This window comes from Scyliorhinus torazame, chromosome 17 (genome assembly GCF_047496885.1).
Source record: "Scyliorhinus torazame isolate Kashiwa2021f chromosome 17, sScyTor2.1, whole genome shotgun sequence".
Taxonomy (NCBI): domain Eukaryota; kingdom Metazoa; phylum Chordata; class Chondrichthyes; order Carcharhiniformes; family Scyliorhinidae; genus Scyliorhinus; species Scyliorhinus torazame.
The window spans coordinates 174,435,370-174,448,607 of record NC_092723.1 but is presented as its reverse complement, the minus strand read 5'-3'; the positions used below and the strand labels follow the sequence as shown (position 1 = coordinate 174,448,607).

The following is a 13,238-nucleotide window of genomic DNA, read 5'->3' as shown; positions in this document are numbered from 1 at the left end:
TTAATCCTGCCCTTCCCTGCCCACTACTCTGTAAATATGCTTTGGGGAATTTTCCATACTAACGGGATATAAATGAAAATTGTTGTCATGAAGTCAGTGTTACAAGGTTTGGGCTGTGGATTGGATATGTAAATACAGAGCCATGGCAACCCCGTGAGCGAATGGTCTCACCATCCGAAGGATTAGGCTCACATGCTCCACATTATTATTTAAATAAACAAGGTGCAGTTGCCAGAGGAGCTTCAGTTTGAAGGTATGAAAACGTAGTGGGAGATAAGATAGATGGAAATATTAAAAGATAATTAGCAAAGAAAATCACCCAATAACCACTCACCCACCTCGCCAAAAAGAAAATGCTGGAAAATCTCAGCAGGTCTGGCAGCATCGGTGGGGAGGGAAAAGAGCCAACGTTTCGAGTCCAATGACCCTTTGTCAAAGCTAACAGACCGAGAAAGCGGGAAATATTTATACTGTGGAGTGACAATGAAAGATGAGCCACAGCCACCGAAGCCCAGGGAAACTAATAGCCACAGAAAACAAGGGGAAAGAGTGCTAATGGCAGTCCCCAGAGAGAACATAAGATGTGAACGGTCCTACCTCTCAGTCAGCTCTGAAGAATCGCATGGAGTCAGCGCGAACTGCTTCTCTCTCCGATAGATAGACTGCCAGACTTGAGTTTTTCCAGCAGTTTCGGCTTTTCTTTACCTGTTATTAAATTTAGACAATTCTCAATATTTCTTTTTAGTTTTTTCCAATTAAGGGGCAATTTAGCGTGGCCAATCCACCTACCCTGCACATATTTGGGTTGTGGGGATGAGACCCACGCAGACACGGGGAGAATGTGCAAACTCCACACGGACAGTGACCCAGGGCTGGGATCGAACCCGGGTCTTGGGTGCCGTGAGGCAACAGTGCTAGCCACTGCACCGCCCCCAATCTCAACAATTAAAAAACTGTCGAGGTTGAACACAGAGGCTAACAAAAAAAAATGTACTTTGTCAAGATAGCTTTAAGATCAAATTTGCAACGTATGCAATAGCATTGTAGACTGTCGCCTGTACTTCTGTCAAATCAAATCATGCAGGACAAGATGACTTTGAGATCTCTAAATTTGAGAATTGAGCATTTATTTTCTTAAGATGCTGTGGTGCTGGTACGGCACATCGCTGACCAAAATCAGCTTTTTTTTTTTTTGACTATGCAGAAAATGAGGGGACCAGCATTAATGTAATGTACAAAATAAAATCCCTGCAGCAGGGTGCTCGTGTGAAGGGTCGGTGCAGACTCGATGGGCCGAATGACTTCATTTTGCATTGTAGGGATTCGAACCTAATAGATTCCATCGGATATGTGGCACTTTGCTTCACCAGTCCCTGCGGTAGCAAGTTGCACACACTCGCCACTTTCCAGCTAAGAAGTTTCTTCTGAATTCCCTTTTGGGTTTATTGATGGCCTTCAAGTAATGCTCTTCCCTCAAGAAACATTCACTCTGTATCCACTCTTAAAACCGTTCATAATTTTAAAGACCTCTATTAGATCATCCCCATAACCACCTACAGAGAAGAGCCTGTTTAATCATATATTTCTGCTCTCTTCCTGGTCAATCGTCTCTGCACCCTCTGTATCCTTTCTTTAATATAGCAGCCAGAACTGCAGTCAGTAAGTATGGTCGAACAAAGGTTCATTAAGATTTAGCATAACTTTCGTACTTTTCCACTTTCTCTCGAAATAAAGCCTGGTTCTTGGTTTTGCTCAATTGTGGTGCAACTTTCTGGATTTGTACTTTTGAGATTCGCGTGTTCCTGGATCCAACCTAGCTTGCACCTTCAAGCAACTGGTGACCTCCCTATTCCTCCTGCTAAAATGTATGTGATGAAGTTCATTTGCCCATTCTGCAAGTTTATTAATTGCCTCATGTGTGACTCTAGTCAGCATTGACCATCTCCGTCATCTTTTTCTCAAAGGAGGAAAGGTTGGGTTGCTTGGGTACAGTATCTGCTCCTTTTGCAGCCCTCCTTCAGCTTGGGCAGTCGGACACTCTCAACCGCCCAGGGGGCTGCAGGCTTGGCGGGCTTCTACGGAATTATACACCTCAGCATCGAGTAGGAGCAAAACTACCTGGAGACAGAATCCTACCCCACACAACTTGTACTAGAATGTTACGAATACTGGAGACTGTATTAGGAATAAGCGACAAGCAAAAATGTGCAATTAAGCATATAAGGAAGGGTGTTGTTTTAATATGACCTGGATTTTGTGGAGAGTAGTGACCAGACCAGTTTGCTTTGCTTTGCTGTCACAGAAATTCCGAACAGTTTGGTCTTAATTAGCTTCTGGAGCGAGCGGCCGGGAGGGGGGGGGGTTTGAATCACTTGGTACTAACAGCATGTCACAAAGTACTGTAATTTAATAGAAACTCTAGTGCCATTTGCAGAGTTGTTAGTTCTGTCACTGTATGTGAAAGGACATTTTTAAAATGCGTGTTTTGTTTAAGAGGCTTGGGGTTTTTCAGAATAATGGTACTCCCCATTTTACAAAAAAAACCCCAATAACCTGGTAGCTATAGGGGAATCCCACAATTTATTTTTGAAGATGGTGGGAAAGTCAGGAACTTGCCTGGACAGTCAACCGAATTGTATTTCCAGTGTCCAAAATGTCATTGCAGTACCAGCTAATAACCCACACATGCTACACAGAATATGCTCACTAACAAAACTTTTCTCCCCCTTTCAGATTTTCTTTGCAAGCATCTCATCTCCAGCAACCTCACCCGGTCATCGAGTTGAAGTAGCGCTCTTTTCGTAATCTGAAATTGGAAGGCTTACACTGGACGCTTGCCATGTCTATGGACCACAGCCCCACCACCGGGGTGGTCACAGTCATTGTGATCCTCATCGCCATAGCGGCTCTCGGTGCCTTGATCCTGGGCTGCTGGTGCTACCTGCGGCTGCAACGAATAGGCCAGTCGGAAGATGAGGAGAGCATCGTGGGAGAGGGCGAGACCAAAGAACCGTTTCTGCTGGTGCAGTACTCTGCGAAAGGGCCGCGGGTGGAGCGGAAAGCCAAGCTGACCGCTAACGGGACGGAAGGCCATGGCTAACTCTGTTACCATTCCCCATTCCAGCTTCTGTCATTTGGACTTTAAAAAAAAAAAGAGACATTTGTAGGATAATCATTCATACTGTGAAGGTCTCTGTTCAAGCTGCTTATTAAAAAGAAATAGCAAAATTAGCAGAAGAGGACACGGACTAGCCAGCAGTCTGTTGATCTGCAACTGCATGTTATCACGGAAGATCAAGACTAGCCATTCCAAATTCTTGTTTATTTTGCAGCATTTCCTACTTGAATTCTAATCCCTTTTAAATGAGCCTATATTGATGATGGAGCACCGACTGTACGTATCATCCCTACTGAACCTGTGGATCTCTGGAACAAAATGTGCATAGAACAGTATGAAATTTTAGTTTTCTGCATTGTACAGGATAGTATTACATACTAAAGTGCAAAATTAACTGCTGTAAATGTTTATCTTTTTAGTGCTTATTCTATTGTTGAGTCTAGGTTGCAATGTTGGGGGGGGGGGGGGGGGGGAGGAGAAAGAGAGATACGGAACTACGGTAGAAAGTTTTTCTTGTAAAAATTATAGTCTGACACTACTGTCGCTGATCATTTATCTAATGACACAGCTATTTCAACTGGCTATTTATCTGAAGTTACGTCGCCTCAAATTAAATCCTGCGTTAGCTTTTTAAAAAACAAAACCGTAAGGGCAAAGGGGGTGCCGTCGTTTCGACAGGATCGCAAAATGAAAGACTCAAGAGTTGTTATTGCACTTTGTGGACGGGAGGTTACGCTCAAATGATGGGACTGCTAGGATGCTGCCAAAAGCACTTTTTTCTGAACTGATTCTAGTCTGGGCTTATGACGGAGAAGATTGTAGTCACAGTCTGCAAGTGATCCCGAAGGTCTGCGGTGGAGTTAAGATGGTGGCTGAGCAGTTTTCTGTTTAATTAAATGCATGTTCAATGGGGTCAAATTGTACTTAAACGTTTTCATTTAAAAATGACTTGATAGATTGGAGGTACCTTATATGATCAGATTTGTCCTCATTCCTATGATTCATAGTTTACAAAAATACATTTACTCTACCTACAATGTAACCAAAATTTCACACTAGTGCAATATTCAAATGTAAACAAATAAAGAATTTCCCCTTTCGTCAGATTTTTCTTTATCTGCAAGAAAGATGTTCAAGAATGGAACCTGGTAAATGCAGTTCTTATATTTAAAAAAAATCACATTTCTGTCGGAAGGAATTGTTACTGCGATTTCATAAACTTCACATGAGATTTCCCCCACTCTGATATGGAATAATTAATATTCCAGGTGCAATTTAAAAAATGTTAGGTAGCAAAATGGCTTGTTTCTCTGCAGTTTCATGATTCACCTTCTTCACAATATATGAGTCTCGCGATTTGAGAACGATTCTGCTTCGGCATTTTCCGAATGGGAAGTTAATCTAGATTCCTCTTCCACAGGATCTGGGGTCGAGGAGGTAAAGGTTTTCCCCTCCAGTTCTTCTTCAATTGAGGCCATGTACGCTTTAAGCAAAATGTTTTCTTTGAGGAGTTTCTCAGACACCTCTGTAATCTCGCCCAGTTTCACTGCTGTTTCAGCCAGCTCTGCGTTTCTTTGGCTGTACAAGTCTTGCAGTTTCTCGTTGTGGTGTTTGAGCTTCTCGTTTTTCGCCTCCAGAGCTTGGTTCCGGAGCTTCAGTTGGTGTTCCTCCTGCCTCGTGGCAGAGAGCTGCAAAGCCAGTTGCTTTTCAGCCTGATGCAACGCCTGCATCTCTGCACGGAGTCTCTTTAATTCATTCTCCAGCTGGTTGATTCGGTCTTTCTGCAATGCCGCTGCCTTTTGGATACAGTCTGGGTTGCATGACCGGAAAGGGTCTTGGTGAACCATCTGGGGAGAGTGCAGCAGGATGAATCTCACTAGGTTAGGGACAGTAAATGGCAGATCCTCGGGGTACTTCACACTCAAGTCTTTCCTGGAAAAGATAAACAAAAATAAATTTGCGGTACACGTGACGGTAAACTTGTGAACATTCTCTACTTGGAACACTCCATTTTTGATCTGCCAATAAAAAAGGGAATGTTCTACTTTTCCCCTGGAACTTTCCAGCTGTTTACCTGGGCAGGATCTTTTAGTGTCCGTCTCGTTCCCCCCCACCAACCAACCACAGTTTTCCCAGCGGCAAGGGATGCATACAATAGGAAATCCGTTGGCATCAGCAGGACAAGATTCCAACAAGTGACGGGTTGCGCAGAAAGTCCCACCACGTGTTTTTTCGCCATTCCTCCATGTTACAGCATGTTAACAAAAACAGACCCAGTCATGCTAAAGACATGCCTTCAATAGGGGGGAAATCAACACAGCAACACAAGGGTATAATGTTCCAAAGGTGGGTCGATTAAGGAATTCTTAATCCTTGAAATTCATAAAACTGTTCTCGAGTTTAATTGGTTGGGTATGAAACAAGTTTTCTTGAAATCATATTGGGTTGTGTGGCAACACAATTCTACAGGTAGCTCAGTTGCTTCACAGCTCCAGGGTCCCAGGATCGATTCCCAACTTGGGTCACGGTCTGCAGAGTCTGCCCCTTCTCCCAGTGTCTGCGTGGGTTTCCTCCCACAGTCCAAAGGTGTGCAGGTTAGGTGGATTGGCCATTCCAAATTGCCCTTAGTGTCCAAAAAGGTTAGGTTGGGTTACGGGATAAAGAGGATAGGGTGGAGGCGTGGGTAGGGTGCTCTTTCCAAGGGCCAGTGCAGACACGATGGGCTGAATGGCCTCCTTCTGCACTGTAAATTCTATGAATCCTTTGGTACATTACAAATGGACATGGTTTATGCTTGACAATACATGTCAGCAGGCTATTCAGTGGAGTAAGGCACAGTCAACCCTCACAAAACACAGACATACTTTTCAGCGCAGGTTACTGAATACAAATTAGATACAAATTTGTTTGACTTTCCTTCTTAGTGTAAGGTGCCAATTTTAACTATCTTTAAAACCACCCAAGCAAAGCTCAGCATGGAATCCAATTTTGGGACCTCTCACCTGTACAGTTTGCAGAGCCGACTAAAAGCCAAGAGGATGGGACAAACTCATCCAAAGGTCTATTATTTCAATGCATTTCAAGTGATTTTGAAATAGCTGATTGGGGATAGAGTTGGACAATTGTAGAAATGATGTACTTCATTCTCTCTCAAATTGCCAAAGGAAACTGTGCTTTCTGTATTCATTCAACCATATCCAACAGTAAAGCAAGTGATTTCACATCTGCTTCCTCATTCATGTCGATACTTAAAGACCCATTTAAGCGGTCATCAGAAATTGCTCACTTTAAAGGAACTGAAACACCGATGGCAAGGTCAGCATTTTTTACCCATCCTTAATTGCTCGTGACATAGTGGTCAGCTGCCATGAAGGCCCAACGAGTCTGCACCGGCCCTTGGAAAGAGCACCCCACTCAAGCCCACACCTCCATCCTATCCCCGTAAACCAGTAACCCCACTTAAAATTTTTGGACACTAAGGGTAATTTAGCATGGCCAATCCACCTAACCCGCACATCTTTGGACTGTGGGAGGAAACCCATGCAGACAGGGGGAGAACGTGCAGATTCCGCACAGACAGTGACCCAAGCCGGGAATCGAACCTGGGACCCTGGAGCGGTGACGCCACTTTGCTACTGTGCCGCCGTTTGGAAGGTGTTACTGAAGAAGGAGCTTTGGCAGGCTGTTACACTCAATAAATTTGCACCAGTGTTGGAGAAAATTAATGTTTTAGGTGGTGGATGAGGTGTCAATCAATTGGAGAGTATGCCATCGCACTCCTGATTTGTGCCTTTGTGGGCAGAATATTTATGCGACTGGTCTACTTAAGTTTCTGGTCAATGGCGACTCCCAGGATATTGATGGGATATTCAGCAAGGGAAATGCCTTTGAATATCAAGGTGGTAGGGGATGGTTAGATTCTCTCTTGTTGGAGATGCTCAATGTCCACCATGTGTGGCACAACCTTTTCTTGGCACTTTTCAGCCCAAGTCTGAATGTTGTCCAAGACGTATTGTATGTCGCATTAAGAGTTGTGAATGGAGCTGAACACTGCAAGAGTCGGTGAATATTCCCACTTCTGATCTTCCAGCGGAGGGAAGGTCAGTGATAAAGCAGCTGAAGGTGGTAGGCTCTAGGACACTGCCCTGAGGAACTCCTGCAGCGATTGTCTGTGGCAGAGATGATTGGCCTCCACCAGCCACAGCCATCTTCCTTTGCGCTGGGTACAACACCAGCCAAGGGAGAGTTTTCCCGGATTCCCATAAAATTCAATTTTGCTAGAGCTCCTTGATGTCACACTCGGTCGGTCATATGCTGCCTAGATGTGAGGGGCAGGCATTCACTCGCAGCTAGTGTATTCAACTCTTCTATCCATGTTTGGGACCAGTGAGCCGGGTATCGCTAAATGCTGCTCGGTAGTAATGTCAACAGCACCTTCCATCACTTTGCTGATGATTGAAACTGGCCAGATTGGATTTATCCTGCTTTTTGTGGAGATCATATGCACTGGTCTCAAGGACTAAGACACAGAACTGCAGAAACTGTATGCAAGTGATTAATGCCATTTCTCAAAAGGCACTCTTAAACAAAAATTGCACCTTACTAAAGATAATTAGGGTTCATGGAAAACTTATTTTAAAGGGAACAAACTGTCAATTTAGTTTCCACTCAGTTTCCCCAGCAGCACGCTAGCACAGTGGTTAGCACAGTTGCTTCCAGGGTCCCAGGTTCGATTTTGGGTCACTGTCTGTGCGGAGTCTGCACGTTCGCCCCGCGCCTGCGTGGGTTTCCTCCGGGTGCTCCAGTTTCCACCCACAGTCCAAAGATGTACAGGTTAGGTGGATTGGCCATGATAAATTGCCCTTAGTGTCCAAAAGGGTTGGGTGAGGTTACCGGGTTGCGGGGACGGGTTGGAGGTGTGGGCTTGGATGGGGTGCTCTTTCCAAGGGCCGGTGCAGACTTGATGGGCCGGGCGGCCTCTTTATGCACTGTGGATTCTATGATCTACTCATGTTTGTGTGAGCATTATTAAGTTTCAACAGACACATCAACTGATCTATGTCAGTGTTTATGCTCCATATGAACCTCCTCCCAGCATATCCTTGTATATCTCTCTCTGTATATCCTTCTATTTGTTTTGCCCTCATGAGTTTACCTGGTTTCCCTTTAATACGTGCCTCCTCATACTAACTACTATGAGTAAAGAAGTTTCTCTTGAAACCTTCCTGACTTTATTAGTGACTATTTTATTTTTATCACCCCTAGTTTTGATCGCCCCCACAATTAGAAATATGTTTTCTGCGTCCATCTCATCATTTCAAACTTCTCTATTAGGTCATCCTGTTGCGGTGTCACTGTTGCAACCCCCCCCCCCAGTTCTGGCACTAGCCTTGCAAAAACCTTCTTTTTCATTTTCTCCTGTGACTATGCCATTTTTGCAGTACGGAGGCCAGAATTATAGAATGGTTAGAGCACAGTGAGGCTGCCATTCGGCCCATCCTGTCTGTGCTAGCTCTCTGCAAGTGCAACTCACCCCTTTTAACTGTGCAAATTTCTCTTCATGTAACGGTCAATTCTCTTCTGATAGCTAGCTATGATGGAATCTGCCTCCACCACACTCTCAGGAAGCGCTATCCGGATCCTAACCGATGTTAAAAAAAAAGGTCTTTCCTCCTGTTACTATTGTTTCTTTTGCCAATTTCCTTCAATTGATGTCCTCGGGTTCTCAATTCTTCTGGCAACAGGGACAGCTTCGCCCTATTTACTCTGTCCAGACCCCTCAAATTTGAACACCAAACTCCTCTTGATCTTCTCCGCCAAGGAGAACAGACCTAGCCTCTCCAGTCAATCTGCATTCATGAATTTTTCTGTGCCCTTTTTAATGCTTCCTCATCCTTCCAAAATGTGCGCCCAGAATTGGACACAATACTCCAATTGAGACCAAGCCAGTGTCTTATTCGGGTTTTATCACAACTTCCGTGCTTTTGTGTTCTATGTCTTTACTGATAAAGCCCACTTATGAACGACCTTCCGAATCTGTCCTGCCACCATCAATTATTCCTGCACCTATAACCCCAGGTAGGTCTCTCTGCTCCTGGAGCATCCACCCCTCCTTTAGAATTGTACTTTCTATTTCACATTGCCTATATTTGTTCTTCCAACCAAAACGGAGTCACTTACCACTTCTCCGCTTTATACTCCATCTGCCACTTGTCCATCCATTCCAACAGCCTGCATATGTCCTTTGGACATTTAGTGTTAGAATCCCTACAGTCAGAAGGAGGCCATTTGGCATATCGAGTCTGCACTGACATGCCGAAGGAGAACCCTACCTAGGCCCAGGCTATCCCTGCAATCCCACCTACCCTGCAAATCCCAGGACACTAAAGGGCAATTTTGGCATCACTAATCCACCTAACCTGCACATCTTTGTACTGTGGGAGAAAACCGGAGCAGCCGGAGGAAACCCACACAGACACGGGGAGAAAGTGCAAACTCCACACAGACAGTCACTCAAGGCTGGAATTGAATCCGGGTCCCTGGTGCTGTGAGGCAGCAGTGCTGACCACCATGCCGTCCTATTAATAGCCTCACAGCTCACAATGCTTCCAAGTTTTGTATCATCTGCAAATTTTAAAACTGTGCCCCATACACCACGTCTATGTCAACAAAATATATCAGGAAAAGCAAGTGCCCCAATGCTGTTCCCCGGGGAACCAGACTGTATTCATTCCTCCAGTTTGGAAAACAGTCCTTCACCACTAATGTTTCCTGTCCCTCAACCAATCTTTGACATCCAGAAATGTGCACATTACTTTTAAATGTTCTCCAACCAAGGCTCTAAAGAATTTTAACACAAACTTCCTGATTTTCAAATGGATCCCAAATGCTTTGTTTGCATTTCACGGCCAAGTTAACTTCTGCCACTGCTGTAATTATTTTCAAATGTGTACTTGTAGCATTTATTTCCTCCTCCATCTCACTTTGTGCTCATTTTCCAAATTATAAACAGTCCTCTGGAATTTAAAAAAAAATCATGGATGATCCTCAAGAAATACTATACTGCAGCGCATTTGGTTGATTACATTACTTATCCTCTTGCCCCTACACGTCTACAATGGAAATAGCATAACTAATAATGCAAAAGGAAAGAGATCCTCTTGTCTCACTGTAGCTCCTGTTAAAGACAAGACAGTATTGAGACTTAGGCTGTAGAATGATTCACTTAATTCTAGTAATTGCCATGGCGTTGAAGAGCATACGTCTAAATTCCTGATCCCTATACATCTTCCCTATTCTGGGCTCAGAAATGTCATCGGAAGATGACAAGCAGCGGCCAGATGGAGACTTTACTTTCACAAGAGGAAGTGGAGTACAAGTTACCTCAGGCTGACCTTGTACAATGTATTGACTGTGCTCCAAAAGGATAGTGAAAACCCATTTACAAACTACAATATACTCAAGAGAGGCATTTTGTTAAAAGCCTCTGCAGCATCTTTTAAATTAAAAGGTTTCCTAATTCCAATTCTCTTCCCATATCTAGTGGGCTAAGGCAGACTTTTGTTTGTTTCCATAGCTAGTAATTCCCAGAATAGGTCACTAGCTTGTCGCTAGGAGCTTATAGCTTGTGGAGGCGTCACTCCACATCAAGTGGTGGCTGACCAGGAGTCTTTCCCGCTCTTACCGTCAGCTATTGGCACGTTTGTAAGATATGCAGATGCTGTGTCTGCGTGGGTCTCCTCCGGGTGCTCCGGTTTCCTTCCAAAGATACCCTCAACCTGTTTGATGGTGTCATGAACGCACCTTCCTTGGCCGACAGGTGGGACTCAAACCCCGATCTTCAAAGGCAGGGTCGTTTATCCACTCCACAAGACCTCTCAGGTTCAGGTTTATTTAAGTTAGGAACAGTAGGATCAAGAGGTTGCTGATATGTACCGAGGGATCTAGGTGTACAGGTCCACAGGTCATTGAAAGGGGCAACACAGGTGGAGAAGGTAGTCAAGAAGGCATACGGCATGCTTGCCTTCATTGGCCGGGGCATTGAGTATAAGAATTGGCAAGTCATGTTACAGCTGTATAGAACCTTAGTTAGGCCACACTTGGAGTAGTGATCAATTCTGGTCGCCACACTACCAGAAGGATGTGGAGGCTTTAGAGAGGGTGCAGAAGAGATTTACCAGAATGTTGCCTGGTATGGAGGGCATTAGCTATGAGGAGCGGTTGAATAAACTTGGTTTGTTCTCACTGGAACGAAGGAGGTTGAGGGGCGACCTGATAGAGGTATACAAAATTATGAGGAGCATAGACAGAGTGGATAGTCAGAGGCTTTTCCCCAGGGTACAGGGGTCAATTACTAGGGGGCATATCCGATGACATTTCTGAGCCCAGAATAGGGAAGATGTATAGGGATAAGGAATTTAGACGTATGCTCTTCAACGCCATGGCAATTACGATAGTGACATTTAAGGGGCATCTTGGCAAATACATGAATAGGATGGGAATAGAAGGCTACGGACCCAGGAAGTGTAGAAGATTGTAGTTTTGTCGGGCAGCATGGTCAGCACGGGCTTGGAGGGCCGAAGGGCCTGTTCCTGTGCTGTACTTTTCTTTGTTCTTTGTACCCATAGCTCTCTAACAAAATGGGTCAGCATTCATTGCCCATCCCTAATTACCCTTGAGAGGGCATGTTAAGAGTCAGACACTTAGCAGTGGGTCTGGAGTCACATATAGACCAGGTAAGGACCTCTATAGGAATAGAGGGCTTTTACCACAATTGACAATGGTTTCATTAGACTTTTAATCCTAGATTTTTATTCAATTCAAATTTCACCATCTGCCGTGGTAGGATTTCAACCGGGGTCCCCAGAGCATTACCCTGGGTCTCTGGATTATTAGTCCAGTGACACTACCACAACGCCATTGCCTCCCCACATTATTTCCAACTTGGAAAGGAATACTCAATTGGGCTGCTGTTCCGAATCCTTTTATGGCTAGGGTCATCGGGAACAAGCAATCGACAATTTTCTTAGATTCAATGCAATAAACAGAATGAAGGAGAACGGTGAAGGGTGATGTAATTGTCATGTGATATACTCCCCTACAGCTGCCTACAGCTGAGCTTTCAGTTATTTTATAAAGATCTTTGCTGGAAATATTCCACATGGATTCAAGTATGCAGTTTTGGGGTTTTTTTTGGGGGGGGGGGGGGGGGGGGGGGAGAGAAAAGTAAGTCAGCAATTTTCAACCAAACATTATATTTGCTGACGATGCAGGATGACGAACAGATGCACAAAGTTACCAATAGCACATGATGCCTGCAGTTTGAAAAGTAGCTGTACATACATAGTGACTGAAAATAAACCCCTCGTGCTGAGTCTGCACGTACAGCCCAATGGTGAATTGTGTTTACTGTGCTGCAGACTTAGTGAGTAGTGAAAAGCCTAATCGGCCTTGTGGAATGCATAACTTGGGGAGGCCAAATCATGAATGAATTCAACATAATGGCACCAGGGCCAAAGTTGATACTTTGGGAGTAATTCCCTAGTGGCGTTCCTGCAGTTGTAACACAACAAAATAATCATGTCACATTACATCGATAATAATGCTCATCAGGATTTTCACAGCAACTTCACTGCAGTGTTAATGTAAGCCTACTTGTGACGATAAAGATTATTAATTAAAAGCAGTTGATTGGCTTGAAAGTGCTTTGGAATATCCTGAAGTTGTGAAGCCAATGTATAAATGCCAGCTCTTACTTTCTTTGACACTTTTAAATAGGGAGGGGAGCGAGCCATTGCAAGGCACTTCAAACACACAGCAGTTCAAATAAATTATGATTGACATCCTTTTGGTTATGTTTGGTAAGGAACCTTGTTCAAAAAAAGTTAATACCGAAGGAATCAATAGCAAGAGCAGAATTGGTTTAGAGATGTTCGCAAGGCAGATGTGCGAAGACGACAAATCAATAGCAGATGATTTGGTTGAAGTAGAAAACCTATCAAGCAACTCAAATCAGTTTAACTGGCTGCATAAAACCCAACCTCCTTGGTTCAATGCTTCTTGGTACTTATCATCGAAATATAAGTTATGCTTAAAAAAAAAAAGGAAACTGCAGGCAAGA

The 13,238-nt window shown here is 44.1% G+C and overlaps 2 protein-coding genes across 3 annotated transcripts in view; one reads left to right on the top strand and one right to left on the bottom strand.

Moving 5' to 3' along the window:
• Window positions 1–2,561: 2,561 nt before the first annotated feature.
• The window catches only part of txndc11 (thioredoxin domain containing 11), a 109,117-nt gene continuing 98,440 nt past the window's right edge, over window positions 2,562–13,238 (bottom strand). The window contains exons 12-13 of one of the 2 annotated variants that reach the window (XM_072481699.1): window positions 4,448–5,050; window positions 2,562–3,139 (exon numbers count right to left, since the gene is read on the bottom strand). In XM_072481699.1, coding sequence (XP_072337800.1) covers window positions 4,453–5,050 — 598 coding nt within the window. In that variant the 3' untranslated portion in view covers window positions 2,562–3,139; window positions 4,448–4,452. Of the gene's footprint in view, window positions 3,140–4,262; window positions 5,051–13,238 lie in introns of those variants that run through there. The other variant, XM_072481700.1, reaches the window with a different exon arrangement.
• Window positions 2,840–4,217, top strand: LOC140394435 (stannin-like). Its single transcript, XM_072481701.1, has one exon. It carries the CDS (start codon window positions 2,840–2,842, stop codon window positions 3,098–3,100), a length of 261 nt encoding a protein of 86 aa, XP_072337802.1. The 3' UTR covers window positions 3,101–4,217.